General features: G+C 39.0%; 1 protein-coding gene across 1 annotated transcript in view; it reads right to left on the bottom strand.

Annotated features, from left to right (window-relative positions):
• Positions 1 to 27,114, bottom strand: part of Plcb1 (phospholipase C, beta 1 (phosphoinositide-specific)) — a gene marked incomplete at its 5' end in the record, with an annotated part of 704,492 nt that overhangs the window by 104,740 nt on the left and 572,638 nt on the right. Inside the window, 4 exon segments of the mRNA XM_005380862.2 lie at positions 5,661 to 5,841; positions 11,496 to 11,715; positions 14,910 to 14,963; positions 17,867 to 17,999. Coding sequence (XP_005380919.1) covers positions 5,661 to 5,841; positions 11,496 to 11,715; positions 14,910 to 14,963; positions 17,867 to 17,999 — 588 coding nt within the window.

The following is a 27,114-nucleotide window of genomic DNA, read 5'->3' as shown; positions in this document are numbered from 1 at the left end:
CCAGTGCTGGGATTACAGGTGTGCGCTACCATGCCCGGCCAGTTAAAAGGAATTCTTGATTTGCTCTAAAATGCATTTTGAACAAAGGCAAGGATTGATAGTCTCTAAAGCTGTTTCTTTAACCTGAATATCTAGCAGGTCCCCTGGTACTTCTATTAAAATGCAAACTGTGATTTATTAGACCTGAGAGGGTCCATGAGAGTCACTTGTCTAACAAACTCCAGAACGATTCTGGGACTACATTTTAAGTAGTCAAGGTGTAGAGTTATTTGCACGTACTGCTATAAGGACGCAGACACTTACTTGGATAGATAAAGAGTCATTAAAGCTGTGGTCTATGGAAACTGGTGTGCTTTACATCTCCTATGATAATATGAATAATTACTTTAAAATTTGTGTATATTTGTTGTTAGGGTTAGGGAAAATGTCCTCAATCTCTCCCTTCATATCTATTCAGTGATATTTTTATTATTTCATCTTTCGGACTCTTTGTTATACATAGGTCCTTTGTTACTCATTTCTGTCTTCAGTTATCAGAATATTGTGCCAATATCAAGTTTTCAATGAACAAAAAGGAGTTTGCTGATGCCATGGTTTCCTTCCTGATTCTGCAACAGTTGATGGTTGCATTTGGGATGTATAAACTCAACCAAAGTATACTAGTATTTAATCCTCAAAGCAGTTTTGGAAGATGAAATCTCTTAATTTTCCTCATCACCTAAATACCCTTTTATACCTGGAGGGTACTCACTTTTTAATTACATTTCCATCCATCGTATGTAACTTGTGAGTCTTGTTCATAACTCAGAACTACTACCAAGGACAGAACTGACACATTGGGTACCTGTCAGTCTAAAGATTCCTTTCAGTCTTTAGATTTCAATCTAAAGAACAATATCTGGTTATCACAATATCTGGCTGAAAGAAAACTCTGGCACACATGTAGCAGCAAAGGGCAAGTACTATATATTATGGATGCCCCCAGTGGCCACAGAATGAACAGTATGGTTCCAAACTCAAAGTGTTTTGGCTTAACCCTCACAACAAAGGGTTATCCAGGTATGCTGTGAAACCTAAGTCTACAATCACAGTAGTGAGAAGCTGAGCATTTGGAGTGTGTTACTTACATTTGAACTGAAAGGTCTAAGCTGGTGTGGATATGTATTTATGTTTTTGTGAAAACTCTTGTAAGCTTTTACAATGTACATACACACATTCCTTCTCAGGCAGAAATCAGTGGAAGGATGTCTTGGTTACTTTTCTCTCACTGATGAGACCAAATACCTGACACTTAAAATTAAGGAAGGAAAGGTTTATGTAGTTCACAGTTTGTAGAGGTTTCAGTCAGTAATAAGCTGGTTCCAAGGCAGAGTAGCATGGCAAGGGGTGATAGTTCATGGTGGTAGAAGACAGCCAAAGCAACAAGAGCAAAAATTGGAGAGAGCAAACCTCTTTTCCTCCCTTATACTGTAAGCAGGCTACCCACCCTAGGGTTTGACCTTTACACCCTAGGATGTAGAACTGCTGAGGCACTTAGTTAAGCTTCTAAACTTCTCAAGCCGCCACAATAAATTAATCATTACAGTACCCTAGGGTGTAAACAGCCTCCCAGGGCATGTCCTCTATACCCTAGAATGTAGAACTGCCCAGTCACTTAATTAAGTTTTAAACTTTTCAAGTTGATGCAATGCATCAAATATTACAGAAGGCACATTGTAGAGTTGATACCTCCAGGAAAATTTCTACCATCTCTTCTGCTTCTCAGATGAGACTTTCCCACCTATAACCATGGACTTATATGACTGAGTCTTTCCCAGGGAGCTCCATATGATGCCTCTATCCCATGTACTGTTCCTGGGACATTGAGAGTTTGCAGCCTTCTCTTGTGATTTCTGCAGCTCAAGTTCATTCCTCTTTAAGAGGACTTCAGTTTGGGCTTTGTTTTCACCTATACTTGAAAATTTTGTTTCAGGAATCTGTTGTATTTGTTAATCCTCTTATTCTGCCACATCTCTTTTGAGTTATCTTCTCTCTGGAAATGGAGTTGTGCCCAGAGTTGGGGTCCTGGGTAAACTCCAGATGATTATGGCTGTGTTGTCTAGACATCTAAGTACTATTCATCCAGTTAGTTAACTTTGGTTATCTGCTGAAAAAGCCAAAGACTTTCTCCTAATCTCTTGGGCTACCACTGGCTTCAACTGAGCTCAGTTATTATCACTTCCTAGGAGAGTGGTTCTCACCACAGACTGGTAAGTTCCAGAGTGATCTTTGTGACAGTTACTTTAGATTATGTCAGTTCTCTCTTCTTAGCCCTCTAACAGTTGCCACCATGGGGGCTGGGGATTTAGCTCAGCGGCAAAAGCGCTTGCCTGGCAAGTGCAAGGTCGTGAATTCGGTTCCTGGTACCGGAGAAAAACCAAAAAAAAACTAAAAAAAAAAAAAAAAAAAAAAAACCGGTTGCCACCATGGCTTGAGGGCAACACAGAGGGCATACAAAGACCTAATGACTTTAGAAGATCTTTCCTCCATCACCAAAGTCCTAAATCTTGCCTAATACCTTACAGTCCTCCTCATAGAGAGGCACCCTGGGGTTCTCCCAATCCTCAGGGTTGTTCCCAGCCTAGACTCTTCACAAGTCAATTCTTGTGCTTAGAAAAATATTTTTAACAATTGATTTTTAAATTGTTATTTTTGCCAATTTATTTTGTTTATGGTCTGTATCCCTCCTTGAGAATGTAAACTTTATAACGGTTAGGATGATTGTCATTTTTACCTGGTTATATAGTATGGACCCTAGAGTCAGAAGACCAAGTTTCAAGTCCCAAAAGCAACAAGTTCTGGAGCTGTGGCAAGTCACTACATTTCTCTATAAGTTTTTTTTTTTTTTACAGCAAAATGAGTTGACAGTAGTAATAAATACCAACAGTTGTGAGGACTAAGTAGAATAATTCCTTTAAAGAGCCAAGCACAGGGTATAGACCTGTGGTGAGCACTCAATATATGGTTACTATTATTTTACTATTATATTCTGGAGTAGGAGGCAGGGTTACTGGAAAGTCAGGTGGCAGTGGTGGTATGTTGGTTTCAAAGCCATTATCTCCCATTAAAATTGACTTTGACTTTCTCAGGTTTGTTGAGGGAATTTTCTCCTGACATTCAACAAAATCCCAGCCCAACCATTCCTTCACTGCCTCAACCTTAGTTCAGTTATTCACAAATAAAGTGGCCCATCCAAAATATGTGGAGCTTATTAAAAATAAATCTTTGAGAAATGTGTGGCTCATTGGTGGAATACTTTCCTGGCATGAGCAAGGCACTGGCTTCAACTCCCAGCTACAGAAAAAGAGCAAAAGAAAACAAACAAAGAAACAAAAAGCAATGTTTAATCCTTACACTGAGGTGTGAGGCTTTGAGTTCTCAAAGTATGGTCCTTAGAACAGGAAGATTATTAAGAATAGACACTTGCTGAACTATGATTTAGAATAGAACCTAAGATCTGGCCATCTGGACTTTTACAAGTACCCCATGTAATTATGATGTACAAGTTAAATTAAGAACATGATCATGTGGAATCTGAGTTTGATAAGCAGTTCATGTGACTTTGACACATTTGCATATTATAACACAGGAGCCAATGCTAGGACAATGTTGCACTGAATCACTTATCACACAGTGATGGTTCAGCCTTCTGCAGAATTCCAAACCTGCAGGCACAACCATCACAAAACTTAAGTGTACAGACTTTTAGCAAGAACCATGCAGGTCACATGAAGAACTCTAACAGCCCATTTCTTTTGGGTATACTGCTTTAATTCTATCAAGCTTACTCATTTGTTTTGTTTCTGGCGGTAGCTTGTATTCAAGGCTGTTTTATTGCTAAATTCACTTAATCTATTCATCACTAAATATTAATTGTATCCTTGCTGTATGTCAAGGTACCACAAATAGTACAGAGAATGTCATAATCCATAAGACAACATTTTGGAGTGCAACACTGATCATTAACAGAAAGAATACGGATGGGATTTGTTTTACAGGAAGCCTCAGGATGACAACATCCACAGTGGTCCTTTAGATACTGACTTCTTTAAACACCAGAGAGTGGGCTGCACGGCTTTATTAATTTATTTCCTGCCAAGCCCAGTGATTCAGAAAAAGTGAAAATTTCCCCAGCATGTTTTTAACCACTTGTCAGTCCAATGACTTAAATATAAGATGACCAAACTTGCATAATTTTTAAGTTTTATAGATAATAGGAAATATTAAAATGACAATTTTATTAAATTTATTTCATAGTTTTTCTGTGTGTTGTATATTTTAAAACAATCAACACAATGTAATGTTACAATCTGGATGGTAGTATCTAGATTGTTTCCAAAATTTTTTTGCATTATTTTCTTTCTTTAAACAACACACTTTACACTGTCATATTGGCCTTTCCTTTTTCCCTGTGGGTGGTATAATTTCAGTAAAATGTCTGCCTACTAAATGTAATGATGAAGACTTTGATGATGGACATCCTGGTTGTGCTTTGCTATCTTGTATTTTTCAATTATCTGGTCCACTAGACCTAGTCTAAATTGTAAATGACTTTCTGAATGCCCTTGTTTTGAATAAGTAACAAACAAGTTCCATACTGTTTGGTTCAGAAGGTACATAAACATTTTATAATAATATGTTTTTCCTTGCTTCTTCATTTCTTGTTAGATATTGGTTAACTCTACCAATTCACCCTTAGAATTATTATAATCATTGACCACGCATGGAATACTTTGTTTCTTTCTTCTTTCAAGTTCTTCATTCAAGTTCTGTCTTTTTTGTCTTTCCATTTTTTAACACAGACTTTTGCTCTCTGACATGCTATCATTTCTCCCTTTTCAGATTTTTCTTTTGCAGATCTTTTAGCCCTTCTTTCCTATCCAGTCTCAGGGTCCCAAACATATCCATTTTATATTGTCAAAGAATATCACTGAATTCTAGAGAAGTATAAAAGTTATATCTAATGTACTTACAATACGAGTTTTTATAGATTGTAGCACAAAATTATGCTTTATTTTTCACAACTAAAATAAATGCAAATTAATAAAAGAGGACAACCAGAACCTATTATTAGATTTCACTAGAAACAAACATTGAAAATGAATACAATGTTCTAAATAAAAGAATATGGAAGAAATAGTCTCTATAAAACAAATAAACAGACATGTGAGTGTATCTCATGCAAACACAAATCAACTGGTTGAAATGACAGCTGCCCAAGCAATGGTTGGGATTGTCAGTATGTAAACAAATGTGCTGTTCAAGTAATGCTCAGCATAAACTCGTAAGTGGTTAATTTTGATAAAGAATTTTTATTTCCTTGTTCAATTCCAAACACCCCAAAACTATTACAACCCCAAAATATATTAGTAAATATGGAAACCATGAAGCAAAGACTCATTGAGGGAACAGGGAGAATCTTAGTTAAAAAAAAAAAAAACCTAGGATAATGGGGTTTATAAAGTATTAGTGTGGTGGACCCCAAGTGGCCTCTGCAATCTCCTAAGCTGGTGGCATTCCACTTGCCCTTGTTTGCTTTGAGTCACCTAAGAACATCAAATATGTTCTCCGGAAAAGAGGGTTGAAGTCACACAAATATAAATCATGTGTCTCAGGCTTACCAGTTTAATATGTTCTCGTTTCTGGTATTTTTCACTGTAGTACTGCTCTTGCCGAAGATTTAATAGCTGCTGCTGTTGTTTGTCCTTCAAGTCTATTAACTTTTGGGTCATTTCAGCATCTAGGGCAGCGAGGTCTTGCTCAATGGTCGAGGAGCCATGGTCAGGACTGCTGGGTTCTGATCTGCAAGACACAGAGTTTGACTCACAAAACATAGGGGTGGTAGCAAGGTACAGGGAAGGCTATTGACCACAGCTCTTCCTAGAGAAGAAACTGAGTTTGGAAATAAATATTTAGATGAGCCACTTGGCATAGAGAGTGAGGTCCAAGGACAAGTTTAGCAACAGAAGGTCGTTAATGAAATGGGCATTGCTCTAGGATGAGGCAAAGGCAGAAAGAAGAGCCAGAAGCTCGATGGTGGGTAGGGAGGGAACAATAATCTCTCTTTGGGAAGAATAATGCCTACTAAGGGTTTGCTAAGGTTGTCTTGTTATTTATTTTGAATGTGGCATGTATCATGCCATTTCTGGTTCTATCTCCAGTGTCATGGGAGGTCCCCTGGGGCTTATTGGGACACTGCCTAAGTACACAGCAGGGAGTGTTGTAGTGCACCTGCTCTAAGACAAACAACCTTGGGACAAACCCTGTGGATTAAGAACAGGGCCATCACTGGGGTTATCAATTCCCGATGTTAAAAAAAAAAAAAAAAAGAACATGGCCATATCCCTGTGTGCTGTGTCTGGACAGAAGCTGTCCAGTTATTGGAAAAGCTCATTTGAGTCCACAATAAGCTGAGGAAGAGAATGACCTAATTGATATTACTCCCTATTTTGGGCTATTTTCAGATTTAGCTGTGAATTAAAGGAGATGAGAGACGGACAGACAGATGTAACCACCACCTCAGTGGCTCTGCTGTCTACTATGGATCTTAAAATACCAGGTACTCCAGGGACTTTTTTGTTTTTGGAGAGATGGGATTTAAAAAAAAAAACAAACACATGAAGAATATCTCTGCATCTTCCATTAAAATAGGGTTGAAATCTTAACCTCTAATGTTGTTTGTATAAGGTCCGTGAAATAAATTCTTTGGTAACTTAGTACCAGGAAAACATTTGTTTATCTTGCATGTACAAGCAAGTTTCCTTTAATCAGATAAGGAGAATTAACTGACCCATATTTCTTTTTCTCGGAGGCTAAGAAGTTAATTCAACCTCCAAGGGCAGAAATTACTTTAAATGGTTGGTTCTGTCCAGTAGAAATACAATGTGAGTTACCCTTGTGGTTTTTTCCACGTGTGTAATTTAAGACTTTTAGTGACCATCTTAAAAAGAAAAAACACTGAATGAAATAAACGTGAATAACATACTTTCTTTAACGAAGTATACCAAATTAGTATCACTTCAATATGTACATACAGAAACATAAGAGCTACTGTACTGTAGAAATTTGCTGTGTATTTTATAGTTGCAGCATATTTCCACACTGAGGGTCTACATTTTTCTTTGTCATGCTTGCTGAGGATGGAACCTAAGGTTTCTCACATGAAGAGCAGGTACCCTACCGTGGGGTGACAGCCTTAGCCGAGATGAGCCACATTTCAAGGGTTCAAGAGCCACATGTGTCTAGAAGCACCTATATTAGAGCAGCTAAAGATAACTGGCCGAAAGCTCAGTGTGTGTGTGCTTGTATGGATGTAGGTGTTGTTTTATATTTTCATAGGATGTTTCCATACATGATTTCTATGATGTTATTTTGATGCTCTACTGGAAGTTTGTAGGCTATGTTATGTAAGCATATAAATAAGTGAATAAAGAAATGGATATTAGGAGATGTTTTAGCTCAACCTTTGCCTAAGTGGCTTCATATTACAGGTAAATGTTAATGTCTTAGCTTTTGGCATCCTCCTTGAAGAAGTGACAGATTGCCCTAGATGGTTTGTAAGTCTGTTCCAGCTCTAAGGAAAGATGATTTTGTTGCCTTTTAAAACTCAAGTACTAAATAATAAAATTTTAAAAAAAGCTGGGGATGTAGCTCAGTGGCACAAGAGCCTGCCTGACAAGTGCAAGGTCCTGAGTTCAATTCCTGGCACCAAAGGAAAAAAAAAATTAAAACTCAAGCACTGCCTTGTGATTGTGCTTTCAGATGGAGCACAGGTTATGTCATGTCACAGTATGGATCTAAAACACGTGTCTTCCCTCTCCTTGCAACTCAGCATCAAAATCAGGTAACTCAGGGAGGACCTGAAAGGAAGGAGGCGGCCATTCTCAAAGTTTCAGGGTGATTTATCAAATATTCAGTGAGAGAATAAAACTCTATTTCTCTGCAGCAGCTATGATGAGTCAAGCTCTCCAGAGACACTTCAATGAGAAAGTCAATGACAATCTTTCCAAAACAGCTTTGAATAATTGCATAGTTAACTCTAAACATGATTGCCCAGAGCTGTGAAGATCACTGGATTATCTTCCACTGTATTTTGCCCATTTGTTAATCAACATACAAAAAATCATGATACCTGATGAGTCATTTGTGTACTGTAGCTACAGAAAATGAATTAGCTTATTTTAAATGACTTAACAGCTTTTTTCACCTTTTTTACACATATTTCGTTAAAATACCAAATACACATTGAAATAGAGTAAAGAATACTTTTAAAAAATTATCCTTCTAAACTATACATTTTTTTCATGCCACAAATAACATTGTACTTTTTAAATGGTGTGAGTAGACATTCATTAAAATTTTAGAATAGTGCCTACAATGTTCTTAGCTAAGCTCAATAAAGAAATTAAAAAGTAATCTTGATATTTAGCTATAAACCTTGGAGAAGGACAAAAATAAAAACTTAAAGCAACTGCATATTATTTTCACTTCTCTAATTCTTAATTTTCAAGAAAATATTTTTAAAAAATTAACCATGTTGATGACAGAGCTTCACCCTGCAAAATGTTCACTACCAGCATGTTCATACCATAAGCCCACAAAGGACATTCAAAAAAATTCCAGCAATCTAAATCTAGAAGAATAATCTCATAACATTTGGGATATTGCTGAAAAAATTCATTTGGGCTTAGTTATTTCATGCATCCATCAATAGTAAGAGATACTCAGACAGGCAGTTATAAGATTCTAAATCCTTTGTAGAATTAGAGGGCCCCCTTGCAGGAAGCAGTCACACATCTCCAGAGATTCAAGTTCCACACCTATTGCACCAGAGGACACAGTGGGGCACCAGGCTGTGGCTACAGTGAAACTAGACCTGTGTGAGGAACATGCTCCTGGCTGGGGAACAGCTTTCCTGAGCTTCACTCACTGCTTGTCCAATGTGGGTGATGCCTGGACCTAAGTTCACAGTGCTGTGTGAGGAACACAGAGAAGAGTGCACGCACATGCTCAATCCATGCTCTGGGGTAAGCAGTGTCCCCTTGAGCATAGGTCCTTCCTTGAACCTGGACTTACTGCCTTATTTGGAAAGTGGGTGGTTGCAGATGTAATAGATATGATGAGGTCATTACAGTAAGGTGGACTCTCATCCAATGATTGGTACCCTCAGAAAAGAAAGTTTGAAGTAAGCCTCCATAGAGAGAACTCCACACAATAATGGAGGGAGAGGTTGGAGGATGGGTCTACGGGCCAAGGTATGTTAGGGATTGCTGGTAACCACCAAGATCTAGAAGAGCAAGGAAAGATTCCACACCAGATCTTTCAGAGCAGGCGCCCAGCTGATGCCTTGACTTTGGACTCCTTGTCTCTGGAACTGGGGGGCTGTAATTTCTGCTGCAGTAAGGCATACAGTTTGGGCTGCTTTGTTCAGCAATCCCAGAAAATGGATACAACACATACTCCTGACACTTCCTTAACACTCAATGTACTGGAACAGTCCCACAACAGAGGCAGAAGAATTCCAGAGGCATTAGCAGAGTTCAAGGATAAGCTAAGGTGAGTAGCCCACTGTGGGATTCTGAGAACAAGAGATATTCTGAAATGCACAGGCAATCAGAAAAGTGAAATTCTCACATTTTAGGTCTAGAGGTAGGATGTGCAATCTTCATGCAAGAGATTTACAGATCAGGAAGCAACTATGAACCTGGAAAATCTTCACTCTCCTAGTTCATCTCCATGGGATCTAAGCACAGGCTACATACAGGTTACCATGGGGCACTGGGGAATGAGTCTGGCAAGGCGGGAAGGAACTGGAACCGAGAAGGCTTTTGCGTCACCCTTCAATTTCTGGGATGCCCCTCAAGGATCCCAGACCAGGGCCCATCAGTGGGAAGTCTCTGGACCAAGGTCCAGGGAGCCTCTTGGAAATTCAAATATTCAGGCCCCACCCTGGGTGGAGGCTTAGTTGTCTGCATTTACCAAGCTCTCCCGTGACCTCCTAGACCAGGCTCACCTAGGTAATGCAGTGTCACCAACAGATGAGACATGGGGCGAGAGCACGAGTTTCATTCTGCATATGGACACCTGGAAACTGGAGATCTGCTAGGAACAAGCAGATCCCCCTCTCTACCAGGTTCTGAACCCCATGTTTCTTCCAAAATCAAGAATCCTCCCTCTTCTCTCCCTTTCTACCACCAGCGTCCTCATCAAGGCTTAGCTGGGCCCGTGATGAATTCCCCAGCTGGTCTGCCGCTCCAACATGCATCCTCCGCCTGCATCCTCCACCTGCATCTTCCACCTGCATCCTCCACCTGCATCCTCCACCTGCATCCTCCGCATGCATCCTCCACCTCGCCCTCACAGTGGGGCCTGCAGATCAGCAACATCAGTGTCCTTGCTGCTGCCCAGGGTCAGAACCTACAGCTAACAACACCCCCAGTGACTGGTGCATCCATTTGAGAACCCCAGTTCAAGGTTCTACCTTCCACACAGCAACCAAAGTCCTTTTTGGAGGATGGAAGACCATAAATTCCACTGAAACTTTCTTTTTCTTCAGTGGATTCTTGACCTTACACAAATTCCAAACTGTCACTTGCTCTTATCCTAAAGTCATAGTGATATGATTCTCCTTCTTACTTCTCTGACTTCATTTTGTGGTTTACTGTTTTCACCCACTTTGCCAACTTTATTGTTCCTTCATTTTCCCCTGCCTTAGGGCCTTTGCACTCACATTCCCTCAGCCTGGGATGATCCCCCTTCATTCTTTGTAGAGTTGAGTACCACAGGCCAGATTACCATGTAAAAGGGTACTCTCGCTCCTAGTCATTCTCCCTCACAGGATCCTTATTTTTTCCCTTGATATCACCACAGTCTGGAATGATGCTCTGTATTTGTTTGTTGTTCCTCCTCCCCACATTACCATCTTAGCTATTTGAGATTGAAATTGTGTAGGTTCAGTTCATTGCTATATTCCCAGGCACAATAGGCATTCTGTAAATACCAGCTGAATGTGTGGGAGATGCTGCTTGCCCTGAAACACAGGGATCACCCCTCAGGGCTCTATGAGCTTTAGATAGGGTAGCAAAGGAGAAATGGCACTTCTCTTTTAACCTATGACAAGTTGCTTCTTCAACTGGGCTTTAGCTACATGAGCAATTTTTTAGACCATCCAGGTTGGCAGCTATAATCTGGAAAGTCAGCCACCCGGTGTCAGGGCTCTGGGCCAGAGCTCCGTGAGGACTTCCCGTGAATCTACTCTCAGAATTTGGTCAAGTAAAGACATTCAGCAAACAAACACAATGAGCTGAATGATTCAAGAACCACAGAGCTTGGAGAACTGGGTGGCTTTCTTTCCTATGGTGGTGTAGGTAGGACCAGCAATGTGATATTAAGCCCCCACAATCCATGGACATGAGGATTTTCCTTTGTACTGTAAAACAAACATGCATTCAACTCACTTTTTCTTGCTGTCTTTTTTGGCAGTCTTTTCCAAGGCTGCCCTCCTTCTCAAGTAATCGTTCTGAATTTCATTGTACTTTGTAGTGTGTTCTTTGATCAGGTCGGTGGTTTTCTTGTGGTGCCTCTTAACCAGGTCTTTCATTTCCTTGTAGTGCTTCTTTTGAAGTTTCACAAACGATTTCTGTTGCTTCAGCTCTTCGATGGTCTGTGCTTCCACTTCTGCAACAAATGAGCATAAGAGCCAAGGAAGGGGAAGAACAGACATCCAGAGGGGAGGAGAAGCAGGAGGAGCAGCCGCTGCTGGGGAGCCATGGCTATGTGACATGGCCTCCTGCAGCTTCAGGGAAGAGCTTTGGTGTCACATATATTTGGGTTCCCACATGGTTCTACCACTTGCTAACTTCATGACTGTGCTACTAACCTTCTCTAAGACCCACTTTCTTTATTTGTCATTAAAAAAAAAAAAGCCAAGGGTTTTGAGCCTAAAATGGGGATTCAGGTGACTTACTGAAGGGATCTCAGGGTGAGGGAATGAGGGAGGCAGATAGGACAGGGGCAGCAGGTGGGGCGGGGATAGCTCAGCTGGAGCCTGGCTTCTGTGTAGGGCCAGGTTGGTCTCCTTGTGAGGCAGGAACGTCAGCGTCTTGCAAATTTGGGACAACCATCAGGGGGGAGCATAGCTTTCTGGAGATGGGACTTTTCTCAGCTCACAGCAATGTTGCAGAGCATGGGAAGCTATGAATTGTCGGCAGGGTACCCCCGCATTGGCTTTATAACCTGCTGTGTTGTGAGGATGATGACATAAGGGGATTTATGCAAAGTGTTTAACAGTTTCTGACATTGAAGCCATCACAGTGGCGTCTCTAAGGGGGGCACCTTTCGTGGTACAGACATCACAGGCTTTTACATTTATCTCAAACCTGTGTGGCAGGTAGCAAAATGTCTGGCAGGAATATCCTTTAATCCGACTTGCACAAAAGCACGAGTACAGTTAGCGGATGCTTATGTGACTACATTGAATTGTTTCCAATATTTTAGAAAATGTTTACTATGACAGAGCCTGACTTTAAACCATGCTGTGTCTCCCTGTCATGTTTCCTCAATGCTACAATATGCATTTTAAAAATACGTTCACGTTTCTGAAATCAAGATGGCCACCACTGGGGTGTCACGCTTCCTCAGAGATTTTCTTTCAGCAATACAGGAACAGCAGGGTGCCTGTCAATTGATGGAGCCTTAATTTCAGTGAATTATCATTTATTTGGACCTAGATTAAGTCAGAGTTCACATATTTCCATCCTTTGATCTGAACTGTCTGCTTCTGGGAATAAAAAATCATGTTCCTATAAATATTTACAACTGTCAAGAGATCCAAAAATAATATATGCCATGAGTAACAACAGACTTGAATAGAAAATGAGATATCTAGTGAATAAGCATTAGAAGCAGAATAATAATATATGCTCCTAAATGCTAAGGTCTTTAAGCAACTGAAATATACACTTCCTTCCCTTATAATGTCTATTCTCTTGACATTCAATTTTGTTTTATTTTATTTTATTTTATTTTATTTTATTTTATTTGTGTGTGTGTGTGTGTATGTGTTTTAAGAAAGCAGTCACAGAGAAAACCGAGTATATTACTTAATGGTTTCCCTCAGGCCCAGACTGACTCAATACAGTTGCATAAAAAGTTAATTCATTAAGAATTTATAACCTAAAGGAATTTCGAACAACTAATTCCTACTTCTTTAAACATGGTTTGCAGCAAAATAACTGTTGGGTTCCAGATGTCCTAACCTATGATTTTAAAAGTCCACCAAAAATACTAGCTCTTAAAGTCTCTACATGAAAGGCTGGTCCTTAGCATATTCTTTAAGAATGAAGGTAATGCCCATTTATCAAAAGACACAAACATCACTCACAAATAAGCAGAGATAGTCACAGCTAATATGCTGATACAAGACCCACTGGGTTTTGTCTGTGCAGTTTTGTTATTACTGTTCCTTTTTGTATCTTTTTGATTTATGTCTTGACTCTGAGTAGCTACTTTGATGATAACAATACCACTGTATTAGCTATTGTTATTCTCTTATTATTTTGTCATGAAATTTTGTTTTATTTTCTCATAAAATAAAAAAGTAAAGAAAAAAGTACCAGTTGCAATGTTTCCCAGGAAATGAAGTCCTTAAATGAGTTTTGTTTTCTTTTAACACACTCCTCAAATAATTTTCTCTCTCTATATATATATATATATTATGAATTTTTGATGAAATATAAATATATGCATAAAAGTACATAAACCACACTTTATGATTTAAATTTTACAATCCTGTAAAATTTCACAGCATTATCACGTTTCAATCACCATCACTCAGGTGAAAAATTGAGATTACCACCAGTTTTTGCCTTCTGGTTACCCCTCCACACAGCAGATATAAGTCAAATCTGGCTTTTTAATGCATAAATTAATTTTGCCTCACTCCAAACTACTACGTGTGGGTGAAATTATGCTCTTTCATGTTCAGCTTCTTTTTCTCAGCATTATGCCTGTGAGTTTTACCCACATTGCTGCGTGACTGTAGTTCATTCTGCAGCTGTATCCTATTCTATCTGTGGATATAGCAAAATTCATATACTCATCTTTCTGTTGATGGACATTTCGGTTGCTTTTGTTTTTTTTTTTTTTTGTGGTTTTTCTCCGGTACCGGGAACCGAACTCACAACCTTGCGCTTGCCAGGCAGGCGCTTTGCCGCTGAGCTAAATCCCTAGCCCTCGGTTGCTTTTGGTAAATGTGAGGGTACAATTCTGTTGTGCAATGGGTCAAGTATTGTAAACATTTTTTAAGACTTCATTATACACTGCTGATTATACTGATGACAGTCGGTACCAATTTTGGCCCCACTAGCGAAAGTAACTAGGCAAATAAAAAAGAATTCTAAACTGTACCACAGTTCTTAAAAGCCGTGTATTTTATAGTCACACATTCTGCATATCACAGATATGGCACTTTGTGAAGACATTTGTTGGATCGTATTTCCAGTAGGAAGCTATTCTTATATTCAGAAATAAATATCCTGTGAAAGCATATTTTTTAATGCCAGTAGTGTTCTACATGCCAACTATGATTTCTCCTCTCTGATTACATCATGTAAAGTGGCCCAAACTGAAACTGTACATCTGTGTAATTTTTGAAAGAAGAAAATTAATCATGTTGTTTCTCGGGGCTAAGTTGAATTTTCTTCTAAATACTTAAATACTTACATGGGGTAATATTCAGCCACCAAATTCCACAGGAGGAAAAGGGTAGGATTTACCTTTTTTTTTTTTTGTTAGTGGGAATCTAACTCATGACCTCAGGCTTGCAGGCAGGCACTTATGCCACTGAGCTATATCCCCAGCCCTGTATTTACCTGTTAAGACACTCTGAATCAGATCTTCTGTTTTGGCAGGAGCCTTCACAGAACCTGCAATGCAAAGAAAATGAATAGTTTTCTTTAATTTTTTCTATCAAAAAAAAAATTTTTTTTTCTTTGGTTTTTCTCCGGTACCGGGAACCAAACTCATGACCTTGCGCTTGCCAGGCAGGCGCTTTGCCGCTGATCAAAAAAAAATATTTTGGGGGTGAAGGGTTGGCTCAGGGGAACCCTGTTTGCCTAACTTGTCTAAAGGTGTGGGTTCAATTTCCAGGATTAAAAAAAGAAAGAAAGAAAGAATCTTCTGATTCTGTCTCTTTATATAGAATGACAAATTAGGACTGAAAATCGTTTATAGCAAAATTATTCTTGGGAAGTATTTGTTTTGTAAGTCTGAGACACAACTAACTAAATGTGAAATTATATGTAGGCTCCATTTATAAAAAGAGAAAAAGGTATGATCAAAATGATAAATTGAGCCACAAAAATGTTATTGCTGCCTTTTTTAAAAATCAGGAATGAAAAGGTTGTTTTTACAAAAGCAAACTTAACACCTGGCGTGAATCACCTGCCTAACATGTAGGCAAGGTCCACTGGTGGCTGTCAAAACAGGGAGCAAAAGTGTAAAAAACACCAAATAGTTATGTAGTCTCGCAGTGAATCCTGCAAGATGTCAGAGGGGAAAGTCATACATTTCTGTGGGGAAACTGGCTTCACTGAGTGATCAGACCTCGCCTCGGTGGGATGTAAATGTCATGCACCCTGACAGCTCGCCCTGAGAAAGGCCCTGCATCCGTTCTGCAGTGGTCTTGTAAAATATTTAGAACCTTGGTTTAATAATGAGAAAATGACAGGAAAACTGGAACTGAAGGCCATTCTGGAAAATAACCAGAATTCGTCAAAAGTATCAAAATGATGAAAAACATGGAAACCTGAGCCACAAAACCTGAAGAGGCAGACAGACAGACACATGCAGTGCGGGGCCTGGGGTGGGAATCGTAGGGGGCAGGTGAAATTCCATCAAGGTCTGCAGTGCTGTGCACTTGTTAAGTTCCTGGTTTGGTAACTGCACCGTGATCTTACCAGACATTTACTTTATAGGAGAAGAATTTCTGCAATGCATTCTGTGCCATTTTAAAAGTGCTTTCTGTAAGTAAAATTTTTCTAAAATACAACATTCAAAAAATCAGATGCCAGGATGTTCAAATTCCCCATTTCTCCCGGAGGAATAGGACTGTTTATTCACATATTTAAATCCGTGTTTACATTTCAGAAGAACTCAAGATGTCTGTCCACAGTGTATGAGAATCTTTACTTGAAAATATCACTTCTTATTTTGTGGTTAATCATGTTCTTATCGTTATTGATTTCAGCAAACTTCCTAAAAGCATAGTTTCAATTCATGCATGTTTGATACAAATTAAAAAAGAATTGTTCTTTTTAAAAGTTTCATCTCTTTCCCATGACCAACACCCCTCCATTGCTCATAAAAGACCTGCGTCTTGTCATTGTGATGCCCTAGGATAGCAAGGTAGGAAAGGAACGTGAGGTCATGACTTTGTGAAAGAGAATATTTTTCCTTTTACTTCATTAACAAATTCCACAGAAAGTTATCAAGTACACAGTATTCTTCAGGGCTATGTGTGGTACAGAGGTCACAGCCAACAGGAACCAGTCCTGGGAAGGACACTGTCTACTGAGAGAACTGGGACATGCACACGACAGATCATTACATAAACCAGAGTGAGATTAAATGTCAAACTAAGGTGCACAGAAATCCCAGGATGGGCCTGAGAAATGAGACATGCATGTGGCCTTGGTTGGACTACAGAGGAGAAAGGCAGGAGTTTCAGCATCATCGGGAACTATGTCTGTCCTGACTTCACTCTCCACTGCATGTGTGGCCTTTTGCAAGTAGTTCATCACCTCAGAATTAGTTTATTCTCTACATGTGGGAAGGATAACAGGTCTACCTGCAGAGGCTATAATGAACTGAGAGAGCGGAGGGCTTAGCGGAGTGTTCGGGACACAGTGGACACTCCAGGTTGCTGAAAATAAGCTGGAAAAAGAGGGAGAGATGTTCTTGGCAGAGATCTAGTGAAGTAGGACTAGGAATGTGCTTCTAAAGCACTGTTTATGCAAGGTATGATCAAAAAATACAGTGAATGTTTAAAAAATGTTTTTACACATATAATCATATAAGAAACATTGCCATTAATCTCTCTCAAAATACTCACCTTCACTTCCAACAGACTTATCCCATCATTCTTACCACTGTCTTAAGCAGTTCTAGAAGTTTCCTGAACATCTTTAGTTGTACTGTCTTCGTTGCCTGGGTGTCCTGAATTATTTAAAATGCTTACTTTCACGATCATTTTTTACTTTTGAGAAGAGCCAGAAATCATATAGTGCCAGGTCCATCCAACAAGGTGGATGAGGACGCACCATAATGTTTTTATGAACCTGCCTTTTGGTGGAATGGTACTGGGCAGCAGGATTCACTGTATTTCTATCATTCTTCATAAAGACACTCACAAAAGAAGACTTCCGGAACCGCTTCAGAAAATGGCAAGAAGGGTGGGATAAGCGAGCTCAATGTGTATGCTCAGTGTGAGTGGGGGAAGATTAATGGCAATGTGTATTTTACCATAATAGATTTTTTAAAATGTAAACACTCAACCTATGTTTTGATCACCCTTGGAAGTTGCTTGAAGAACTCTTCACAACACCCTGCTAGCACATGGATCATAACCCACCATTCAGTAAAGACAGAGGAAACCTAGTGAGTTCACTGATATCAGTAGAGCCAAATGATGAGCACATGTGAGCCCTCCCATCATTCATTCATTCATCACACAGCCCACACTGCTTCCCACCAGAGTCCCCCTGCCTCCTTTGGGGGTACATGGAAGCCCAAGGCTCGTAGTCTTGTGCAGGGATCTTTCAGTTGATACCTGGAGCTGGCTGGCTGTGCAGAGCCTGGGAGGGCTGTTTGGGCGCCAGGGATGTAGTGTGATTCATCCCGTTTTCTGCCGGAGTCGTCCTGGCTTCACTTGGAGCCTCTGAAGGTGTTTCCCCAGGATCAGCCTGAAATGAAAAAATTTTCTTTTACTTTTTCCAAATTTCTTATTGTTCTTTTACTGCCTCCCTAAACCAACAAGGCTACATGCGACAGCAATTTCACAATTGATGTCTACAATGTCCTTTTGAAACTATCAGGAATGCAGGATAAGTCCAGTGTGTTGTTGAATCAGGATCATGGTAAGTGCATTGTATTAAAGACTTCACCTTATTTCGACTTCCCCTTGTGCTTGCCTTTTTGTAGTTACCTCCTGCACTGCCTCAGGCCCTGACCATGTGATTTGCTTTTGTCAAATGAGAGAGGAGCTAACTGGATGCGCACAGAGGACCTAAAGACACTTGCAAATTTTTTACTTTTTCTTAGAGCCCTGCTGTAGCAACAGGTATAAAAAAACCCACAGAAGGAAGCTAAGTCATCCTTGTCAGGTTGAGCTAAGCCTGTCCCTGCGAGGTACCTAAACATGAGTGGGTCGGCTAAGGTTGCAGAGCTGCCCTGCTGCGCAAATGACTCAGGACACATAGTAAATAATTCATGGTGGGCCACAAAATCTAGGGATGGTTTGTTTTGCAGTCATCACTAGTTGGTGGGATGGATGAAAGCACAGAGCTTGGAGCTAGGTTTGCCTGGGTTTGGATCCTGGTCCTGCCATTTACTTAGAGTGTGGCTCTGGGGAGGTCACTTAACCCTCGGTTTCCTCGTCTGTCCAGATGAGGATCTACATATGCCAGAGATTACAGTATTACTATTTGTAAGGCTGCTTAGCAGATCAAATGAGTCAACATCATAAAGTGTTTAGAATGCTCTCTGGCTTGGAGTAAATACTGGTGTGCTAAATAAATTACATGAAACAGGTAAGTTCATACAACACTGTTAATGAATGACAAGAAATGCATCAAAACCTATCAACTCTACACCACTCCAGCAGCTATTCCACTATTTAGGGGAAGCATTTATCAAATGAATAAAGGCTTATCCTTATAGAATAATTGCCTCACTAATCCCATGCTGTGTCAACAAAGCTTTTCAATACTCTAAGTGGCCTGCAGCTCTTTTTTTAAAACTGCCTTCCAAGTCCACGGCAGGCTTTGCTGACAACTGGTTTAACCCAGTACTCCACTTTGTGGCCCATTCATAAAAAACATTAGGAAACTCACTTTTCTGGAAGGTGTGTCTGGAGCCCAGCATTGTGACAAGTAATTACAGAGCAGATTGCGTTACAAGATCATTTTTTTTTTAAGTTAGGAGATCAGTGAGAAGAATGACATAGGTCATCACTGGTGGCTTCTAATCTACTCCCAAAGCATCTTCAAATTGCTTCAAGCAATGGCAGAATGTATTTTAAGACAACAGCTCACTCCTGCTTATAAATCAGACACGTTCAGTGCTGGTGGCATCGAGGCAGATGAGGTGAGGCCCAGTACCAGTGGGTGGACATCAAAGAGTGGAGGCAGCAACCGCACCAGTGTAACCCAGGCAGCCGACAGAGCTCACCATGGTAAATCATTCCCACCACATAGCTGCATGAGCTAAAATGCAGAACCAAATTCCTTCTCCCGCTGAAAAGCTTCAACAGAAGTCAATACCTATGACTTCATTTTTCTCTAGACTTTCTCCAAGTACTCGTTTCTATGAGCTCAAATAAAATAACCACAAAATCATTTTGCACTGTACTGCACCAGAAATTATGATAGAAACAGAAGAACAAGAATGTTTTATCAATTTAATTGAAAGAGTTCTAGGATCCAACTAAACACACTTCAAGGAAAGAAGATTCAGAAGATAGGACTTCCGTTGCACTAACTAGATTTTACTTTCTGGAGTAGAGAATAAAGTTGCAGAATGAACCACAGAGGAAGTAAGCTCCTGCCCTCTAGTGGCCAAATGAAATCATTGAAATATATATATTTTTTTCGAAATATGCCAAATTTGACTTTTAAAAATTAAGATTTTACAAAAAGAATTTAAACCTTTCCCAGTTTGAACATGAAAAAATCTGAGGGTATAATTATGAAAATCACTAAAAGTATAATTGAAACAGCTATTTTTTTTTGTTGTTGTTGTTTTTCTCCGGTACCGGGAACCGAACTCACGACCTTGCGCTTGCCAGGAAGGCGCTTTTGCCGCTGAGCTAAATCCCCAGCCCCTGAAACAGCTATTTTTTATAATTTTTTTTAAAAGGAGGAGAGGATATATATGCTATTTAAAAAGAATTTCATTCTGGACAATGAAAATTGAAATTTGATGATAAAACAGTAGAGAACAAATATTTCAGGAATTTGATTCAATGGCTAACATGACAATTAAAGTACCTATAAAGTACCCGGGGTGTAACCGAGGCTTTAGAGGTGTTGGATCATCCTGGCTTTGCCAGAGTCATCTAAAATGTCCAATTCTTTCTGTTAGCTGGCTAGGGCCACAACATCATAATTTGAACACCATCTGGGTAAGGGACAGAGTCATCAGTTTTTCCAGAATATTATGAGGAAGACTGGTAATTTCATGGTACAGAAATACAGTCCACTAGGGACAGACGGGGCAGTGCCTGTGGCTTTGGTAGACCCAGGCTTTCCCAAACAGGGGTACAATTTAGACTTTAAACTTCTATTATATGAGCCAAGAGAGATGATAGGTCTCCCTCACATTTTTAAGCCAATCAGAACCATTCCTGGAAGCCATGCCCCAGTGTATGCATTCTTCAGAGCTTAGGGGTGAAGCGTATTGCTTTTTGTAACCTAACTTGAAGAGCATCAAAAATAAGAGGGATTAGTAAACCAGTGGAGGTATTTATATGTGATAAAGTGCATACAACAAAATTCTATTTGCAGCATCCAGGTAGTAAGATAAGAATGTTCACTGCATAATTCTTTCCATATTCATGAATATTTGAATATTTTTTAAGAGTCCAGGAGCGTGAATTACAAGCAAAAGACAGCCTTCAGTAGCTGGATAAATTCATCTCTGGACTTCAGTTTTTTTGAACTTCTTTATAATCACCTAATATGTACAATTATTTTTGGTGTTGTTTTTTCAATTAATGCCAAGCAAATATTTCCAAGAGTAATTGAACATAGGCTTGATTGATTCTTTACACTGCTGGGCTGTGAAATCATATTTAAAAACATCAACACTCACATAGTATCTCTCCATGAAAACATTAATGTCAAATGTGCATTTACTTGTCTATGTTTGAATTTTTATTAATTTCAGTTTCTTCCTCAGCTTATAAAATCTACAAATGTATCTGATCACACACACACACACACACACACATATATATCACTACACACCACCTGCAGTGACTGACACATAATTGGGTTAAGAGAATTATTGAATGAATGAGTAAAAAAAGAATAAATCTACCCTTAGCTTCCTGCAAATGCACAATTAATATATATTCATTTAGTGGTGAAGTCCTGAAAGTTAAGAGCCCCTTAAATATTTTGCTAAAATAAGAAAGATATTTTTAAACATATGAACAAGTTAATGAGTGGAAAAATGATGCTGCATTTTCGGTTGTCTATAGTTAAAGAGAAAAAACTGCATTTGATTCTTCATTGCAGTGGGTTTCTTACAAAGCTATGAAAGGGTAAAACTCTGCTATTTTATAATATATTGTATATAGTTGACCATTGGCATCCAAGTGGAATTGCTGGAACGTATTCGAGGAACCCCTGAAATCTGCAGAAGCTTAAGTCCCATATGTAAAAAGAGTGCAGGATCTGTGTATCATCTATGAGAATCCTCCTGCATATTTCCAATCATCCCTCATTACTTATCATACCTAACCCGTGTAAGTGCTATGTAAATAGTTTAGGGAATGGTGATAAGCAAATAGTCTCTATATTCAGTACAGAGGCAATTAAAACATTTTTTCAATCCACGGTTGGTTCAGTCTGTGAATTTGTGCAATCCATAGAGACAGAAGCCACTCATACTTAAAGTCCATAGCAACTTTCTAGAAATGTTTTCTTAGTTTCCACAGAAATCAGCTAGGAGAAACATCATCTGTCCTAAAAAGAAAGTACATCAAATACCCTTGAAATTTGCCCCATGGCAATCTATCTTTGACCTTAATGGAGCCGAATCATTTCATAGACCCCATAGCCCATCACTCATAGGACAAATCCTGGATGATGCCCAGGGAGAGTTTCACACGGAGCCCTGGTTTCTGTGACTAAACTGACATTTCACAGAGGACAGAATTAATGGGTTTCATCTGAGCAGAGCCACCAGGTGTATGTAGGGCTCCAAAGCAGAGATTCCTCCTATGTGGTCCCTGACCTGTATCAGCATCGCTGCCAGCTGTCAGTGAATCAAGTTACTAGGTCCACCCCAGACCTACTGACTTAGAAATGCTGGAAGTGGAGTTCTTCAATCTGCATTTTCAGAAGCCGTCCAGATAATTCTAGACATGCAAAAATTCAAGAGCCTTGCCGCTCAAAATATGGTCCATGAGCAAACAGCACTGGCAGCACCTGTGAGCTTGTTAGAAACGTAGGATTCCATGACCCATGCTGACCTGCTCAATCTAAGTCTGAAGCTTCAATAAGACTTACATGACAGGAATGAGATTAAAGTGTGAGAACTTCCACTGCCGAGCAAAGTAAAAAACTTCATCATGGATCCACGGTCGTATTTTTATGCTCTCAGGCACGGCATGGATCACGATATTCAGGGTTTTGGATTTATCACTACTTTACACAGGTGGATGCTAAGGCTGTCTTTATAACCCACTGAAATTTTCTAAAATTGTCACTGTGAAGATTTGTACAAGCAGTGGAGTAAAACTCTGGACTCATTTAAACTCAAAAGAATGCATGTTCTGTCTATATTTTAAAGATCTTAGTTCTTCAGTCTATTAACCATTGATGATTATTTATTTTTTATTAATAGTTTTTAATAATTACTTGCAGTCATTGTTTATTAGCAAGTCTTTCTACCACTATGAATAAACATTTGCTCTTCTACAGGTGAGAATTGCTCCGTGTTAGTAGGGCCCACTTTTATTCCCAGTGGTGAATCAAGGCACCTCTTCAGTGCTAACACTGTAGAACCCAGAAATGGGAGGCCGTGAGCTCCTAGAAGGCAAATTTTGTTTTCCTACTTTATTAGGTAGTATGTATAATTCCTCATTTAGCAATCAATCCCATCAATGACTGAGTCACAAGACCGTAACTTGGTCTTTAAAGGAGAAATGTCTGCACTTTAAATTTCAAGGATGTTTATAAATTGTTGTTTCTATAATTTAATATTTTGCTTTTCTTTTCTTTTTTTCTTTTTTAAGACAGGGTCTCACTATGTAGTGTAGGCTGTCCTTGAACTCACTTATGTAGCCCAGGCTGTCCTTGAATTCACAGCAATCCTCCTGTCTCAGCCTCCCCAGTGCTGGGATTATAGATGTGCTGCCACCATGCCCAGCTATTGTGATAATTTATTATTTGAGGAGGAGGAAAAGTTTCATTTAATGGGAATCCAAAATAAGCTTTAAACTTCATCTTTATTTAGTGCCTGCTTCTTAAACTGTGGATGAGATATAGAGTTTTAGGTCTGAAAATAATTAAACAGTACCCTAGGTCTTATTTGCTCAAACACTACAACCTTACAGGTGTATCACCTAAAAATATTTGCTGTTCGGTTATTTTACTGGTGAAATTCACATTATTATTCAAGTAATAAAATCCCATTCAAGAAGCCTACGGTGCCATGCATTGAATTAGTAAATACTTGAAAACTATTTTCGGTACATTTCAGTTCACTCATAAGAACATATGTGTCTTACAAGGTGAAAAGTAGGTCTCTTTGAATAAATAAAATCTTAGTAACAGCAAATGACTTTCCTTCTTCAACATCAGCATGTTATGTACCATGCACACACCTTCCCATGCATGGTCATCTCACAGATGGTCCTCGGAATTTGGTCAAAAGGGCCAAGGGAAGTTGGGAGCGACAGGAACTCAGTCATAGATCACAGCTTTCCCAAGTATGGAAATGATACTTGATGCATGAAAATAGGCTTTTGGATCAAAAATTTTGAGTTAGGGATATGTACCTTGTCCAGGTAACAGACAAACTCATCCAATAGAATGCACATATATAAACCTAACTTACTGAAGTCCAAGTTCTAATGCTGTCCAGTGATATAAAGAAGGGAAGCTAGACATTCTGTTGAGCTAAAACTTTAATAGAAAGGCTATTCCTGCTAAAGTTAAAGATCTTATATCTTTTGTTCAATCTGGTAACTGTTACATAAGGTGGAAAAATGAAGGACAAGTCCTTGCTAAAGAAAATCAGAAAAATCAATTTGCCTATACCAGAAAATCAGTGTTGTCTTAATAGATGTATTGTGATGAGGTGTGGTGTAGATTATTGTTATCGACTGTGTTCCACAGATCAGAAGCCTGTTGCCGTGGGGGCTTAGCAGAGATGTGGAATCTCGGACCCACTGACTCATGACCAGCATTTTACCCTCTTCCCTGACCGGCACATTAAATATCCAGAATTGCTGTAGACCATGAGTTGCAGAGACACATTTCCTGGGTTTCTGTCCTAACTTTTTCTTACTAGTTGTGTAGCATTGGAGGAGGAATTTAACCTCTCAGTGCCCAAGTTTCCTCATCTGTCAATGGCGAAAAAAGGAGCAATTAGGACATGTTTGTTGGTGCTTTAAGACTCAAGTGAGTGAACACATAACAGGGCTCGTTGTACTGGTGGGGACACGGTAAGCACTCAGTGAAGATTTGGTGGGTTTATTGTTTTCTTCACCCTCTGACATCCTACAAATCAAGTTTAAATATTGCATTTTGACACATTAATGTTATTGTGTAATACTTCATTTTTATTATTTTCTCTTTGAGACAGGGTCTCGCTGCGTAGTCCAGACAAGCCTTGAACTCTCTAGATAGCCCAGGGTGGCCTCAAACTTGTAGTAATGCTCCTGCCTCAGCCTCCCAAATGCTCGGATTACAAGCACGTGCTACCTTGCTAGGTTAACATTTTAATCTATATACTGAATATTTATATTTTCCCTTTACAAATGTGTCTAAAAATAGAAACTAAAAATTGTAACGGATATTTCATATTGGGTATGTCTGCAATTGCATTAAAATATTTGGGCTATGAAGCATTCTTTTAAAAATTTATAAAAAATGTATGTACATAGGAAATACTTTAGAGGGACAGAGCCTAAAAATGTGAACAGCATCTGGGGGCCTCTGAAGGTTGCTGTTGTTTCCTTTGCTTGCCATGTCTTTAAATTTTTCCACATGACTTTTATTTAGAGGAATGACTTCAAGGTTGTAAGACTTTGTAATCATTCAGGTTAGGTTTTTTATTCCACAATTTCATTAACCTTCCACTTTAAATTATCATTTTTAAAATGATCAACTATATCCAGCAATTTAAATTCTACTATTCCCTTAACTGCCAATTATGACTCAGACTTTACGTGTAATACAGATATAAAAATCTGAATGTGTGTAATGCAAATATTAAGCTATATATAATCTGTATAATGTCTTTTCATATGATCTGAGGTAAAATCCCTGCTGTTCAAACCCAGGGGAAAAAATTCAACTTTCTCACCTATTTTATTAGAGAATTTCCCCATGGAGATAGCTTATTAGATTATTAAAAATCTAGTAAGATTTTGCAGTCCAGTGAAGTCTTTAGCATTTTTTCAAATAGAAACAAGCTTTAGAAATAGTACATTAGCTGGATGTGGTGGCTCACAACTGTAATCCCAGCACTCTGGAGGTGGGCTGGGGCAGGAGGATCACTGTATGTTCAAGACCAGCCTGGGCTACAAAGTGAGTTCAAGGCCAGCCTGAACTGCATAGTGAAATTCTATCTCAAAAAGACAAAGAAAAAGAAAAGGAAACAGCGCATTAAAAGGATCACACTGAAAAAACCTTCCATGGCTAAAATAGTGTCCCCAGTGTCTGCCATGTCCTAGATAAAACTTTCTTTTGAGAAAACCACAGCTACTTATTTTCAGTGGCCTCATTCAAACAAATGAACATCACTGCAAGACAAAATAAAAGGCACGCTGGTGTTCAAAGGCGTGAAATGACTTTTCCTCCCCAGCATTACATGATGAGAGCAAATGATTTTTTTTCTTAAGATTTAAAAATGAGGCCAGTTAAGGGTTTAGACATTTTAAGGGGGTTGAGGGGAATCATATTTCCTCTATGAGACTAATATGGAGTCTGTGTGATTTAATGACTCTAAAATTATTTCTAAAACTGAAAATATCCAAGTATTCTCTAAGTTTAAGCACTATTATACACTTTTTAAAATGTCCTCTGATTAACTTAAAGGAGAACAAAAATAACACTGACCTGAAACTTTACTTCTATATTTTTATATCCCTATAGTGTTCTATTGTCCCCAAATAGCTTTCAGATAAGTGACACGTAGAATAAAGACAAGGTTTACAAAAGGGACCAAGGTGTGAAAATATTCTTGCAACCTGAAAGGCCTCCAACTCCCATTCCTTACAGTGACATTTTCCCCAGACCTAAAGAAATGGTCTGAGGCCCTCAGTTAAATGCTCCACAGTGAGACTTTCAACTGCAGAAATGCAGGGTGTCTGCAAAGGTTCTCCTGATATGAATGCTTCCTTCTTGGAGACAACAGCAAACCAATAGGTAGAAGGTGATAATAGAAGAAATATTGCTTCTAAACAGTGAGAATGCACATAATTTTACTCATAAATACTTTATTTTTATTTCTGTTTCCTAGAAAATAAAATATATTCTGTTGATTAAAGAGAATCCTATGTTATAATTAGAGAATTCTATGCACAGTGATTTACTTATAACTATGTAAATTATCTTTAGCTTGAAGTACATTTGATTATATGTTATATTTCATTCAACTGAGAAAAGAAGGAAAAAAGGAGTTTTAGAGTTTCTGGTGGATTCCTAGGGAAAGGACCCAATGTCACTTTGTGAGAACAAAGCAAGAAAATCAAAGAAATCTCCGATGTAAGCCTTTTTAAAAGATGTGGGAAATTAAAAACAGCACTAATATTTCTGAAGAAACAGAATTGAAGATATAGCCTTGTCAAAGTTCTGGTTTCCAAGCCAAAAAAAAAAAAAAAAAAAAAAAAAAGAAAAAGAA

Source organism: Chinchilla lanigera, unplaced genomic scaffold, assembly GCF_000276665.1.
Source record: "Chinchilla lanigera isolate Chin_1 unplaced genomic scaffold, ChiLan1.0 scaffold00014, whole genome shotgun sequence".
Lineage (NCBI taxonomy): Eukaryota > Metazoa > Chordata > Mammalia > Rodentia > Chinchillidae > Chinchilla > Chinchilla lanigera.
This window is presented reverse-complemented; position numbering and strand designations above follow the sequence as displayed.